This window comes from Stegodyphus dumicola, chromosome 8, assembly GCF_044657685.1.
Source record: "Stegodyphus dumicola isolate Sdum_Otavi_A_Nest chromosome 8, ASM4465768v1".
Lineage (NCBI taxonomy): Eukaryota > Metazoa > Arthropoda > Arachnida > Araneae > Eresidae > Stegodyphus > Stegodyphus dumicola.
In genome coordinates this window covers 46,670,078-46,685,438 of record NC_140775.1, presented here as the reverse complement: position 1 = coordinate 46,685,438, position 15,361 = coordinate 46,670,078, and the positions used below count along the sequence as shown (strand labels likewise).

Below are 15,361 nucleotides of genomic sequence, written 5' to 3'. Positions count from 1 at the left end.
CACTGTTAATAATTCTTAAACTTGATGTTCATATTTATCATTGAATATTTATACGTTTTCCCCCCCTTATAGTTATTCTTATCTCAGTGATGTGGCCAAAAATATATTTCTCTATCTTATAAACCAGGATGCAGATGAACGGAAGTTTCATGAATTTCCTGCGCTGAAAGTAAGTTTAATTATTAAGGTATCAGTTCTGGAAACAAAACATGTTTCATTTATCCAAATTATAAGGAAATTATGCATTATATCCACAGAAATTCTTATGTAGCCTTTATTTTCACAACCATTGGTGGTAGACATATGCTTTCATTTATAAAAATGTTTTAAATGATGCAAATATATACATTTTGGCATCTTTAAATTTGAAAAAAATCTGTTTTGTCAAATTTCAAAAGTTAACTTTTCGTGTTGTCCTTGATCCAAATAGCTATATTTAGGAAAACATCATACTCATTATGGAAACTAAAACACAAAAAGTCTGACTCCCATGCAACAAATATTGACCAAGATGTGTAATTTCAAAATTTGGAATTTTTGATGTCATTTTAGATTTGCAATGGGAGATCCATTGATACATTCAATTTCAGTAATTCTGGGTTGGTTTTTTGCTTCTTAAATGTCATGCAGTGATAATTTGTGATGTATCCGTATGTAATATTTTTAAATTTATAGTTTTATTGTAATTTGTATGTTGAAAAAATGTTTACACATGTAATTCATAAGATTTCTAGTTTGAAGACTGCATTATTAATATTCTCATTAAGTTCACTTTTAGAATTTTAGAATTATAATCTCATAATTCTAAAATTTCATCAAACTAGAAATATTTTTCATTTTTAATTTATGCAAATGATGGTCCAAACTGGCTATGTGCCAAAACTGAAGCTGCCAAACTTAAAACTGTTTTTTAGACTCTAGATCTGTAAGGTTATGTGAATAAGATTTCCTTTTTGAAAAATTTTACTAATAATCCATGTATCTTAACAATCTATGCAGAAATGTTTGTTATTTGTTCTGAACAACAGAAACCTTTTTTTATGAGGATATTTTAGTTATATATATAAATGTAAACATTTCTGTCTTCAGATTGTATATGGTATCTGCATGTGATTTTGGTTTTTAAAATTAAATATGCGTCATATAGAATCAAACTTTTTATGTTTTAATGAACATTTTTGTAAATTTTCCTTAATATAACTGTAGGGATCTGGGGCCCATACAAAATACTAAATTTTATAATTTTTACTAAATTGATTTTTTTAATGACAAATCATTAATATTTGCAGCATTTGAAACATTTTTATTTTTTTATTACTGGAACTAATTGCCTATAACCAGTGGATACAAAAATAAAGCCCAGATAAGTGCTTTGTAAACACAGTGTATGTAAATTTATTTTTATAGACATTATTTTTTAAATCAAAAGATTATTTGAAGATGTAGTGAATATTTTTGATTATTCTGAGTAACTTCTTAAGCACAGAAGTAAGCTTGTGTACATGTTCATATTGGTTATTAATTTCCTTGATTCTTCTTTCAATAACAACAAAGATCAGGAATAAGTGCTTTCTGATAGGGTTAGGTATTTTCTTTTCATTCTCAAGTTCTAACTACTTAAAATTAATTTAAGTATTAAAATTTGGGAGCATCATTAAAGGAGAACTAATAAATTTAAATTTTAACTTTTTTGTCTATTTTCAGTATCATATTTTAATTACTTTACAAACTTCATTATTCTCCTGTTTTGTGTGGGCCATTTCTAAAGTTTATTACATGAAACTGCGAAGCAAAGCAAACATATGTAGTAGATGGCATAGATAAATATTTACCCTTTCTTTTATAGTGTGTTCACTGGAAAGTGTTTTTTTTTTTTTTGCCTGGGGGGTGAATCCAGCAGTGTAATAGACAGTTTATTAAATTTTTGTTGATTGGTTTGCTCATACTTTAACTAATTTCATGAATTTATTGGCTGTTGTCATAAAACCTTTGCCAAACTGTGGCATGCAACCAGCAACTGCTGTTACAATTATAAAGCAGAATATGGATACTTATTTGGATACTTATTTAATTATTACAGGGATGAATTTTATTACAGGGATGAATACTTATTTGTTGTTTGTCTTTTGGTTAATGTGAAAGTTTTAAAACTTTTCATTTTTAAGTGATTAAAAAATATAAAATGTGAATAAAGAATCCACTGTGTATTTTCTCTTCAAGAATAAAGTCACATTAGAGAATGTTTCTTTTTGTGGCAATGCATTGTGAGTGAAAAAAGTAAAATTATGTCAATTAATTATGAAAAAAGTAAAATTCTCATGTACTTTTCATGAAATATATATGGATGACTTTCGTTGTGTTGCATAATAAATGTAATTGATTAGTGATTTGTACCATTTGTCACTACGATTTTTTGATTTTACATGGTGAAAGGGCCAATGTACTAAAACATATGGGCATATAAAAACAAAAGGACAGTGTAAGTTCTTTTGAAAAAAAAGTTAATTTCCTGTGGAAACTAGAATGTGTTGATCACAGTCTTCTGATGAATGTTTCTGATAATGCTGTAGTATTATTTAGAAAATTTTTTCCTGATATTGAAATCATTAAGAAATTCCCATGCGCAAGAACAAAAGCAATCGTAGTTGTTAAAGTAATGGATGTAAAAAATCAAACTTCAGTTGTTGATTCCATTAAAATATCTCCTTGTATATTTATACAGGTGGAAGCAGTAATACTGATTCAAAACGGTATGCTGTTATTGGTGACTGGAAAAATGCCTACAGGAAAAAAGCCCACAGGAAAAATGCTCACAGAATAATGCTCACAGGTATAAATGCCCACAAGGAAATATGCCCACATAGAAAAAAAGCTCACATGGAAAAAAGCTCACATGGAAAAAAGCTCACATGGAAAAATGCTCACATGGAAAAATGCTCAATTAGAAATATGCTCACACAAAATATGTTCACATGGACAAATGCTCACATTAACCTTTTCAGGTGTGATAAATAAAAGCATGAAACTGTAGTAAAATTTTGCATGTACTGTAATATTTTATACCACTGCCCCTGTACAACATTTTTTCCTTTTAACTCCTAATAATTAATTTTTTTTCTTTACTCTATTTTTGCATACTTTTTATGTGTATCTATAGAAATTGATATTTGAACGTAGTTATTCAAGTTTTGAGCTAAAAAAGTTGTAAAATTTCTGCAGAAATTTAAAATTTTAAAAATAAAATTAACATTTTTAGGCACTTTGATGATGCCTCTCAGTTGAACATTATGAAGCAGCCTTCGAAAAATCTCCTAAAACCACAAATTGTTGCTAAGGCTCTCATAACGCACTAAATTCATTATTTAATTGTAACCATCTCAGTGTGTGGTTTTTATTTGATGGGCTGAAAAAAGATTTAGCCTCTCAACGTTTGTTATTAGCTTATGTAAATACAGGATGTACTGAAGTAAAAAAAAAGAAAACATGAAAAACTTACATTTGGTAATCGTGAATCATGTAAGAAACTATGATGAAATCGATGATAAAATTAAATATTTTAAGTAATTAAATTAATCATTCTAAATTCTCATTCATTATTCATTATTCTTCTAAATGTTTATATTATAAAATGTGTAACTTATATTTTTTATTTTTTTAACAATTAAAATTGTAATAATTTTTCACTATAATTCTGTTTCATCTTTCTCCTCTCCTTTTAATTCAAAACGGCCATTTGTTAATCTTGTGTAGCAACTGAATCTACACATAAATTATAAAGCTTTTTAAATATATACCATAGATGTTTTGGTAATTTAAATAATTTTTCTTTAGAAAATTCAAGTAGGTGTACAATGTTCAAATCAATTAATTCTTGATTCATTAATATAGTGATATTTCTATGTGAATTATTTAGCAGTGGGCTTATTTCCATGTGAGCATACTTCTGTGTGAGTATATTTCTAATTGAGCATTTTTCCATGTGAGCTTTTTTCTATGTGATCATATTTCTGTGTGACCTTTTTTCCTTGAGCATTTATACCTGTGAGCATTATTCCCGTGAGCTTTTTTCCTGTGGACTTCTTTCCTAGAACCGCTGTCATTGTTTATTTAGTTTTAGTTCCACAGCTTCAGAAATAGAATATAATATACTTTTTGTCCTCACTTTGGAAAGAGATTCTATAAATTTTAGTATAGCATAGCTAATTATTAAAACTTTGAAAGAAAATGGAGTTCCTTTGGATGGATGTTTAGCTCCTCATGCACACAGTACAAGTAATGGTAGGCTTCAAAACCAATGTTGCAAGCAACTTAAATAATAGAAAACTCAGATTTGCAGATTACAGTGTCTGCCTGTGTCCTTTAAAATTAAGCAGCTGAAAAAGCTGCAGCTTCTTTACCAATAAATATAAATTAATTTATTGTTCATATTTATTACTATCTTCAGAAGAGTTTTGAAGGGAAAGAAAAATTGAAACAATTCCTACAGGTGCATAATACTAAAGCAAGAAAAATTTTGAAATATGTATGTGCGTATGAGTTTCTCTAGAATCCTCAATCAGTGGAAACTTTTTCTCCAATTTTTTTAAGTAAGAAATAAATGCTTGGAAAGTTTTGATAAAAGGCTCCATTCAAAGGTGTAACATTTCTAAAGTAAATGGAAAAGTGGTTTCTACTTCTACTGTTAAAAATAAATTCCTCAGTAATGAGCAACTTTACTGCCAGTTTTCAGAGGGGGGGAGGAAAAAAGTAACCTTGATGTAGAAGTCTTACAAAATAAATAAAGAGAAACATTTGCCAGTGACTTTAAGTTTATCCTGTGGAGCGCGATTATGTTTTTGTCATCTGACCTGAACAGGTTTTTTTTTTGGGGAGGGGCATTCTCCTAAGCCTGAGTTTGCCATCATTCAATGTTCTTAATGCAGTTCTGCAGGAAAGAATTTTGTAATTTATCTTTTGCATCCAATTATCAGTGATTTGTGTAAAAACATTTTATCAAAGTTTGTGCTTTGTCTTATATAGTTTTTCAATACTTTAACATGCTGAGTGTGGTGAACTGTCAGGCAACTTGTCCTCTGCTCTGACTTTTAGAAGTATTACAATTCTGAGTGAGAGTAAAAATTGCTTATTAACATGTCAACTTAATGGTTACGCAAACTTAAAAGTATTAAAGAAACCGATTTTGCTACATTTGGATACTTCAGAAAACATGCTCAAATAAAACCAAATGTGGAATGCAAATTCAACCTAAATTGCATAAACATTAGCTCGACCTTAAAAGTAATATTTGTAAAGCAAAAGGAGCTTGCAGAATCTTAAGCTGATAAACAAATTCAATCAATAGGAATACGAAGCAGAGTGAGCTTATGCTGCCGCTTTCTTTGAACACAAGAAACTGCGTGGTTATTTTATATATTAATTTGAATTCTGATGGGAATTGATGAAGTGAAAATAATGGCCAACTAATAAGATAACTGTCTTAAATTAAACATAAAACCTTATATTTTGATTGTGCTGTAAAGTATAGCAAAGCATTATTCATATTCAATAACTCTGACCAGAAAATTGAAAAGTACTGTTGGATTTTCAAAGTCTAGTGCATTCCGAAGGGAAATTTTGCACAGTAAATGGCAAGTGTGGGAGAATGTTCAGTATAGTTTTCAAAACATGACCTATATTTAGACACAATGAAGTGATGATACAATGGAAAATTTTATTATCACTCGTAGGTCTACATGGCAGTTGCTATGAACAAAATTATGAGGCATATTTTTAAAGTACGATTTAGAATTTTTTTAAAAAAGTAAAATTTTGTTACTAATTTCACTTTTGTATGAAAGGCCTGTACCTCAGTCTGTTTTTCTATATAATTTCCACCAATATTAAGGCATTTATCGTATCATACAACCAGTTTTTGAATCCCTTCTTTATAGAGATATGCCACCTGTTTTGACAGCCCTGCAACATGGCCATTTTGACTTCTTCATCATAACCACAGAGGCAAAGACCGCCCAGTGCTTCTTTAAATGCAGGAACAGATAGTAGTCACTGCACGCTAGATTGGGATTGTACAGATGATCAAGTTGTTCCCAGTGAAATAACACGAGATCTTGAGTTTGTTTAGCTGTGTGTTGATGGACATTGTCATGAAGCAAAACAATCCCCCTATTTAGTATGCCATGTCTTTTGTTTTAGATTGCACAGTATAGTTTGTTTAAGGTCTCACAATACATCATAGAATTTTTTGTTAAGAAGAGATTGTCTTAGAGAGGATAACTTTTAGTATATGCTCATTATTAAAACAAACATAACTCTTGGAAGCCATGTTTAACAGTGTACATAAGAAGTGTATGTTTTAAGTTGAAGGAGACAGGTAGAATAGATAGCTTTTAATATATGTGCATTATTAAAATAAAGATGTACTTAAAAAGCCACATTTAACAGCGTACACAAGAAGTGCATGTTTAAAGTTGAAGAAAAAAAGTGGATAAATTTTATTTTTATGTATGTAAAAGTAATGCAGAAAGTAAGAATTTAAAAATCTAGAATTCCATAATGTGTCATTACTATGGTCTCACTATGTAATTAAATATGCCACCACCACTATGTGTTTTATGTGCACTAAATATAAACATAGGAAATGTCTTAAAATATATAAAGTTATATAAACTCCTGGTTCAAAGACAAGCATTTTTTCTCATACTTTATTTTTGGGCAGTTGCACGCAAAAAATGTTGCTCCATCATGAATTGTACTTTGTGTAAGTTCATGCGATTCGAACTGTAGAACCCACGCTGGGTTGCTGAGGTATTCAGCCATTGTGGGTAAATTATATTTGCTCTGCAGCCATTGGTTGTTATTTTTTGAAAATAAGCATGAGTGCACTGTGGGTAATTGGTAAAAATTAAAGCTGGACACGTGGCTCCATCTAGGGGTATTGAGGCGAGTCGTGTCGATTCCATCCAATTCATAATAAATCCTTAAAAATAAAAAAGAGATGGTTATAGAGTATCAAATGTTTTAGCAGAGAAGTAACTTAACTTCCTATTAGAGCAAAAGTTAAGTTGCACTTATTAGTCATCCAGTTTTCAAACAGTTGAAATTCGAATTTAGAAATCATGAGCTTTGGATCCAAATTTATAGTCTTTATGCAGTACCATTGTACTATGAGTTCATTAATGAGAAGAGCTGGAAATTAAGAAGTTCTATTCAGGCTGTTGATTATTCTTCTTGTTACATTAGTTTGGTATTTCTTCCAGGGTTTCCATAATCTTTAAAACTAATTTGAATTTTTAGTTAAAAGTTTTGTCTTTTGCTAGAGTCAATGTTTTCTTCACAGCTTATATCCTTTGCCACTGAAAAGTGAGGTGAGATTCATGGTAGTTGTCGCTTTGTCTTTTTCTGTAAGAACATTATGATAACTTCTTTTTCTGTAGCTTCGTAGTGGACAATTTAAATGTGATGTACATTTGTAAAATTTTCATTTCATTTTAAAGAAATTATGTGGAATAATTTTTATTGAATGCACCTTTTTATTTGTATTTGTTAATATGGAAATTGCATGCCTTAAATTATGTTTCTTTTCTGTTTGTATTAAATTTTGTTTTGATAAATTTTCTGTTAACAGTTCGATGCTGAATCAGTGCAACAGCTGTTGTTGAAGTTTGCGAAGAAACCATCTTTACGAAAGAAAAATTTGAAAGTTATTTACAATATAGTAAAACAGTATGTATTATTTTTATTCTGTTGATATATATATGTATGTATATGCATACACATACATACACACAAAATAAGATAATATACTCCATGGGGAAAATTTAGATCCTTGTAGTAAGTGATAAGTAATATTTAATTGGTTTTCCTTTACATGCTTGATAACAACAACTGACCATGCTCAGAAGTTTGTAGGTTATTCATGTTCATATGTCCATGTTCACAAGTTTGTAAGTAAGGACTTCAGCTATTCCGGATATTAGATCATTAGTAATCTGAAGTCAGTGATCTAAAGGGTATCAAGATTTACACAAAAAGCTTAATATGTATTTGTTTATCTTATTAAACATTTCGTTCAATGTAAGTTGTTTAAGTTGCTTCGTTTTTTGTGCTAATACTTTTTTTAAAATTCTGTAGACAGACATAATCTCTTGTTTAGTTACATTGTTTGAGTCCTGTAACTCTTGTTTCGAGAACTCCGTTAAATTGCCAATTGAAATTTTCTTGTTTTCAGTAACTTCTCTGTCACTTTCTTTACTATCGGTAGCGGTATTTTCTGGATGTAGAACCATACTTCAGATTTTGCCATTTATTGATTGATTTATGATCGAGAAGCATTGTCATCACAATAATAAACTTCTTTTATATCATCTTCATTTATTACCGCTTCTCCACATTTCTTTACAAAATCCGTTTATTGGAAAATTTCACCTTTGTTTTGCGATATCCGAAAACCTTTAAAATTAGCAGCTATCAACATCAAATTTAGCTATCCTTCACTACATATTTGGCAATGCATCATGAGCGTGGCGACTAACGAAAAGTTGTTCCATTAAATTTTATCGTGTTTCTATCCCGCACTGAGACAATTAAGGCTGAATTGTATTACTGTATTTATTATATTTGTGTCTATTTCTTGCGCATGCTTAAGATTTTTCAGAGTTCTGAATAAATAAATTCCCACATATACTTAATCCTTATTGAGGGCCGGCATTAGATATCTTACCGCCTGATGCAGTTTCTGTGGGTCCTAAATTCTGCGACTCGGTGTGGCCATACAAGCTGTTCTGGGTTTATGTTAATAACAAATCAGTTAGCCTTAATTCAAATATCCCTAAATATAATCTTTGGCTCTATGAGTATCATCAACAAAATGTATTTTTAGCATATGGAAAGAAATTTTGGGTAAATTTTTCCTCGTCAACATTTTTTAGTGCATTTAACTTAAATCTGTAATCATCGCGAAGCATAATGTCAACCTAAAAGGTTACCATACTTCTTTATTATTCAATTACTACCATAAAATTTTTTTTAAGCATTGTTACATGAGTCATTACTCAAGTTGTCCAGTTTTGATAAACATGTGGTGGTGAAAGGAAAGTATAATAAATAATGATTCACCAGGTTGGGGCCAGATCAACGATGTATCTATGTGGATTGTTTCGGTTTGAGATGTGTGACCCATTTCAAGAATGCCATAAAGGTCTGATGGTGTGGCGTACCTTTCACCAACATTTTTGCAGCAAGTTTGCTATTTCATTTAGCAATATTTAAAAAGACTCAGCAGTTGCTTAACATCTTTGAACCATTTTCTTTTTTTCTTTTTGGTGATGTTCAAAATTTCTGTTTCTTTATTTAGCCACATTCAGAAGTAAAAATGCTGATCAGACGTGAGTTTAACAAGTTAACAGGAACTGGTTGATATTAATTCAATCTATTGGTCAAGAAGTTATTCAAAATGTAAAGAGAGCATATCAAGAAAATTTAAGCTTTGATTCCAGTATTAAAAACTTACAGGTTAAGCAAGAAGAGATTCAATTTTTATGGCTGCTGTTGCTTCAAACATTAAACAGTGCAATAGTATACAGAGTTGCCAACTCTCCCGATTTTTGACTGCTCTCCCGCCAACCCGATTTACAATATATTTCTCCCGACTTTTTCTTATTCTTAAAATTTCTCACGATTTTTATGGAACTTGGCTTAATACTTTGTTATATGAACAAACAAACAAACAAACAAACAAAAAAAAAAAAAAAAAAAAAAGAAAAAAGAAAAAGAAAAAAAGGTGATTTTGGACGTCTGAAATCAACTGAATTTTTTCTAGGTTATATCTAAAACAAAACCTTGCGAATCGGATAACTTCTGCTTTGTGAGTGAGAGCATATACGTATCCAGAAACATCGTTCTCCAGTTCTCCAATGGACGTCGAGCTCCACTGCGTGTCATCTGGCATATATTAGCCAATGAGGACAAAGCAAGCTGTTATTTAGTTATTTCGTTCATTTTGTTCTGAGTTGTCTGAGTACACACGTGCGTTCAGGAAATAGTTTTAGAAATTATCATCTTTTGTTATGTCTGTGAGAAAGGTGAAATACTCGTGTACGTTTAAAAAATCGTACACAGGTGACTTTCCTTTCATTTCCTCAAGGAAATGTAATAAATTTGTGATCTGTACCATCTGTCGTTGCGATTTTTCGATTTCGTATTGTGGAAGGACGGATGTTCACAAACATGTGCGTACACAAAAACACAAGGACAACATAAGTTGTTTTGAAAAAAATAAATTTAATTTTTCTTCAAAAACAAAGGACCAAAACATTATTAATGCAGAATGTCTGTTCTCTGCCTTTTTACTGGAGCCTTTTTCTTGTAATTCTATATATGATGTGATTTATGGTGAAATAGAAAATCAGAAGAAAAAGGAAGATTTGGTAATAGGAGCTGGAACTACAAAAGTAGTTGAAGAACTTTCAGAAGACAAAAATAAGTTTTATCTTCATGTTAGAAGTTAGATTATGTACTACATAAATTTTTAGTCAACGATGAAGTGATTTTGCATGCTAAAGTTGCTGATGTTTTTGCTCTAGCAAGTGCCTCTTTTTCTGATATAAGGTACTTTTTGAACAGATTTCCTGTGTTACTATATCTAGTCATGAAAGATGATGATATTGATGTTGCCTCTGATATCTTGCAGTCGCAATTTTGCAGTTTACAATTAGAAAACTTGGATGAAGTTATAAAATCAGCTAGGATTGACACTCAGTGGAGTTTAATTGGAAAACTGAAAGGTGCTGATGGAATTTTAAAATATAGTAAACTGTCTAGAATTATGTTGGCCATCTTGACAGTTCCCTATAGTAATGCAAAGTGTGAGAGGATTTTCGGGTTGTTGTGAAAACGAGGACTAAATTTAGATCTAATATTAGTGATGACACATTAGAAAAACTTTTATTAGTGAAAGCAGGCCGCATGGCAGTTGCTGTGAACAAAATTATGAAGTTTCTTTCTTAACAAAAGCAAAATCTGCCACTGTTTATAAAATTTGTACAAAAACTGATTAAAGTGTCTTTTTTTTTTTTTTTTTTTTTTTTTTTTTTTTTTTAAAGATGCAAGTAATAAAAATGTTTATGTGTAAAGTATTTTTGTGTTGCTTCCATTTAAGAATTAGTTACTACTTAAAGTTAATTCATTATTAAAAACTATATTTGTATCATTTAAAAAGTCTTTTTAACATTGTGAAAAATCTCCTGATTTTTGAGTGTCATAGGTTGGCAAGTATGTGAGTCTTATTGGTCTTTTAATTTAATAATTAATTTAATAAGTATTATTAATTAAAATTAAATTTTATCTAAAAATATCACCAAAAGATTTCAAAATGCTGTAGAAAAATATTTAACAGCAGCCAGATTTATGTGAGGACATTGTGTTAGTACCTTCCTGTGATAGCAGTAAATTAGGAGTGCTTGTGGTTGAGAGAGAGGTTTAAACAATATGAAAGCTGTATAGAATTTTAGTCTTGATTTTCTGTGTTGTTTTTTTGAGAGTGTACATTTTCTTTTTACACATATTTTTGCCTTGTCTTTTGTAATTATGCAGAATTTGGGTGAAATTGGTACACAGAAATCATGAGCTTTCTTGAAGCACATGTTATTCATATATTTAAAATGAAGCGGGGGGAGGGTAACCTCACTTTCTGGACTAGAGATTATAATTTTGATCTCATTTACAATTGCAATTATTTTATAAATGTCATAAAAACTTATTTTTTTTTTAAATATTAAGATGATTTGCTTTTTATCTGTATTCTAGTATCATTAGTTACAGATTAATTTATAATGTACAGAAAAAGGTGGGGATGCAGTATAGAGAATATGAAATATCTGGTTGTAACAAAAGTTTTCTGGAAACAACGTTCTTAATAAAGTTAGAAAAAACATAAATGCAGTACCTTTAGTGCAGGTAGTAATCACTACCCAAATCTATGATTATCTGTCAGTAATTTGGTAGTTGTTCAAAGCCTTTGGCTCAGAAACTTGGTGGTTGTGGGTCCAAAAACAGATCAACCTAATATTGGATATCCTGTGCAGAATGGAAGGTATCACCAACAAGATGTAACTGCAGGTGTGAAAAAAGGTAGAAATCCGAAGGAGCAATGTCAGGACTATATGGTGGATGTAAAAAAGATCTCATTCAAGTCCATATAGAGTCCAGCTGGTGAATGCAGATAATGGTTTCTTGCATTATCTTGATGGAACATTATCTTTTTCATGGCGGAACTCAGCTCAACATTTTTACTTGAAAGCAGCATCAACATAGACCATCTTTCTGTGCACCTTATAGTTAAGGGTTTTACTTTTTCCCAGGTACTCTTTGTGGATAATACATGGCAATTCCATGAAATACAAAACATGGTCTTTTTGTTGGTCAGATTGCATTTTGCGACGATGCAGACGCGTTCACTGGGCACATACCAACCCTCTTTTTGGCCTGTGTTAAAGTAAATCCATTTTTCATCACAAGTGGGGATCCAGTCCAGAATTTTGCTCTTGTGTTGATATTTGAGGAGATTAATGCAGGCCCCCCAAAAAATCTATCCTTATCTGCTTAAGTAAGCCATGCGACACCCAACAATTGAATTTGTACATCAAGTTTTTGCAATGCATAACGTGACAAATGGACGTGGCACTAACGTCTAACTACTTAGCAAGCTCTTGAGTGGTTGCATACTTACTTTCTTCCACAAGTTCTTGTCGGCAAACCTCATCAACATCAGTAGGCCAACCAGAATGCTCTTCTTCTCCTTGTTTTTACTTCCTTGTACGAAGTAAAAAGGAAGTATTGTAATCGCGAAAAGTTTCAGGCAGCATATTTCAACGAAAATATCCATTTTGACCGCTTTCGAATGCAATTTAACAATGTTTTTGCGTGATATCTGTACGTAATGACAGAATAAAAGACTCTTTTCCTCCAAAAAAATTATAAAACTGCTTTAAAATGAATTCTGAAGAGAATTTTTTTGTGCGTGTGTATGAACGTATGTACGTACGTATACGTATCTCGCATAACTAAAAAATGAGTAGCCTCAGAACGTTGAAATTTTGTATGTAGGACTACTGAGTGAGTGCACCGCTATGATGGCTTCCGACCACGGACATGAACCAAACGGAATTATATACCATTACGGCGGGGAAGACTCCAGAGTAACAAGGTTGAGTGCACATCATATTTTAGTTGCAGTCGGCCGCGCCAAACGTATATAAATATATTTGTATATATGTCCACTCGGTTACCCGGCTCAGTGATCTCAATTTCTTTACTCTTATATGTTTGTAAATTGTACATTTTTTGCTTTAAAGATGATTGAATTATGTTGTTCTTATCTTCCGGTTAAGGTTTTTATGTTTTTAGTAAATCTGTATGCAATATTTTTAGAATCATCAACAATTTTAAAGTTGTTTTTAAGTGCCGCTAAGCCTAATAATTTTTTTGATGGCGGCTATTACTTGTTTGTATTTGAAACAGCAGCATAGTGGATTTGTTGCCAATCTAGAGAAACGTAGCTTCGCAACAGCAAAGATAACGCCTTCATTTATTATTGCGAATTAAATAATGCTTAATCCTTTCTGGAATTTTTTCGAGGAAATAAGTGTTTAGGATTTAGTTCGTAAATTTTAATACAGATATTTTGAGTTTTTATGCATTTTTGCCTTGTCGTGAAATAAGAACTGAATTAATTGAATGAGAAATACTCAATCATCTGTGAAAAACTGTTTCTTTTTTGTTTTGTTTGCTTACATCTTTTATACATTGTTCTAGCTTTATTATAGCATTTGAATAGAACATGTGGCAGCGATTAGATAATTCTTTAAATGATATAAATTTTGTGCATTCTGAGTTATAATATGAACGAAATATAATACTGTTAAGTGAACCTAGCGCCAGAGTGTCGCTATGGTAAACAAATAGAGTGAATTTTAAAGAATGCATTTATTCTATTGTGGTTTATGCGCTGTCGGTGAAGTGGATTTAATTCAATCCAATAAGTTTAAATGAAATGCAAGAAAAAGTGCGTATAATTTAATATTCTGTACAAGGAAGTCTTGTGGTATACACATCAGATTTTTTAACTTTGGTACCAAACCTTCACAGTGTCATATGTTACAACATTAGTACCTAAAGCTGTATGCATGACTTGGTGCCAGTCTGTAGCTAATTTTTTTGCGACAGAACTGGAAATTAATGATGGTTCTAATCTGGTAGCATGATAGTTCCATTTCAGACATCTTGTACTTAATAATAATGATAACTTTTTTACATATTTCACAACACAGTGCTAGCAAGTCTTTTTCTTTCAAATGCCAAAAATTGCTTGACAAAATAGGATTAAACATGGCAACGCAAACTTCTTGTGCAGATGATATTTGTGGTGGTGGGAAACTTTAGTTAAAACCCAATAGTTCAGCATTTCATTGTGAAGGAGGTGAGAACAAGTAAATATTGTACATCATTGGTTCTTGAGGGGTTTAAATTATTGATCATACAATAATGCTGTTAATTCATCTGCATATTTCATTTTTTGATTATTGAAAGTATGGGATATTTTAACTATTTTTTTAAAATTTCAGGTTTGAAGATTTCAAAAATGGTGTCTGCTTAGCAGATAAAATTTTTGAAGACCAAAGTCCAGGCTCTAAATTGCGAAAACGTGATATTGAGAGAGCAGCATTAAATCTCATAGAAGAAAAAGAGGATTATTTAAATGAAAAGATGAAGTTTAAAAAACAGAAAACCAAACAGAGTACTGATTGATAAAAAATAGGGAAAAAATTGTATTATATGTATATAACTCATAAGAATAAATTATTTTTTTGATGTCAGTTATTTTACTAAGTATGTTTATTCATGCATAATAATTTCAAAGACTAAATACAAATGCATGTAGTACATAATATCAAGCTCCTAGAAATTAGGTTTGCAGAATACGTACAAGCACATATCATTCAAAATTAAATATAGATGTTATGCTATGAACTATAATTTTTCTTCAATGAGCCTTTTTCGCAGAAGTATCAAATCATTTGCATCATATATAACATTTTTTTATTGATTTTAGTACATTTGAATGCCTTGAATATGTATGTAGTATACAAAAAATAGCAGTGTTAAAGTGATACTTTCACATTAATTAATTCCTTTTCGGGAACTTGGCTGTCTTAGGTGACTGCCTAAGACAGCAAAACTAAGTCATGGATAATTTGATATCCATGATTTAGCATACGTAATCTAAATGTCAGTATTCACAGCACATGCAGAATAACTTTTTTTTAATGTCTTTCTTTCTCTTTTTCAAGTGTATAAATTCATTCTA

The 15,361-nt window shown here is 30.9% G+C and overlaps 1 protein-coding gene across 1 annotated transcript in view; it reads left to right on the top strand.

The window, feature by feature from the left end:
- The window catches only part of Nnp-1 (Ribosomal RNA processing protein 1 homolog Nnp-1), a 55,993-nt gene extending 41,123 nt beyond the window's left edge, over window positions 1-14,870 (top strand). Inside the window, exons 6-8 of the mRNA XM_085821803.1 lie at window positions 73-169; window positions 7,625-7,722; window positions 14,619-14,870. Of these exons, the coding sequence (XP_085677929.1) occupies window positions 73-169; window positions 7,625-7,722; window positions 14,619-14,802 (379 nt within the window). The 3' untranslated portion in view covers window positions 14,803-14,870. The remainder of the gene's footprint in view (window positions 1-72; window positions 170-7,624; window positions 7,723-14,618) is intronic.
- Window positions 14,871-15,361: the final 491 nt, after the last annotated feature.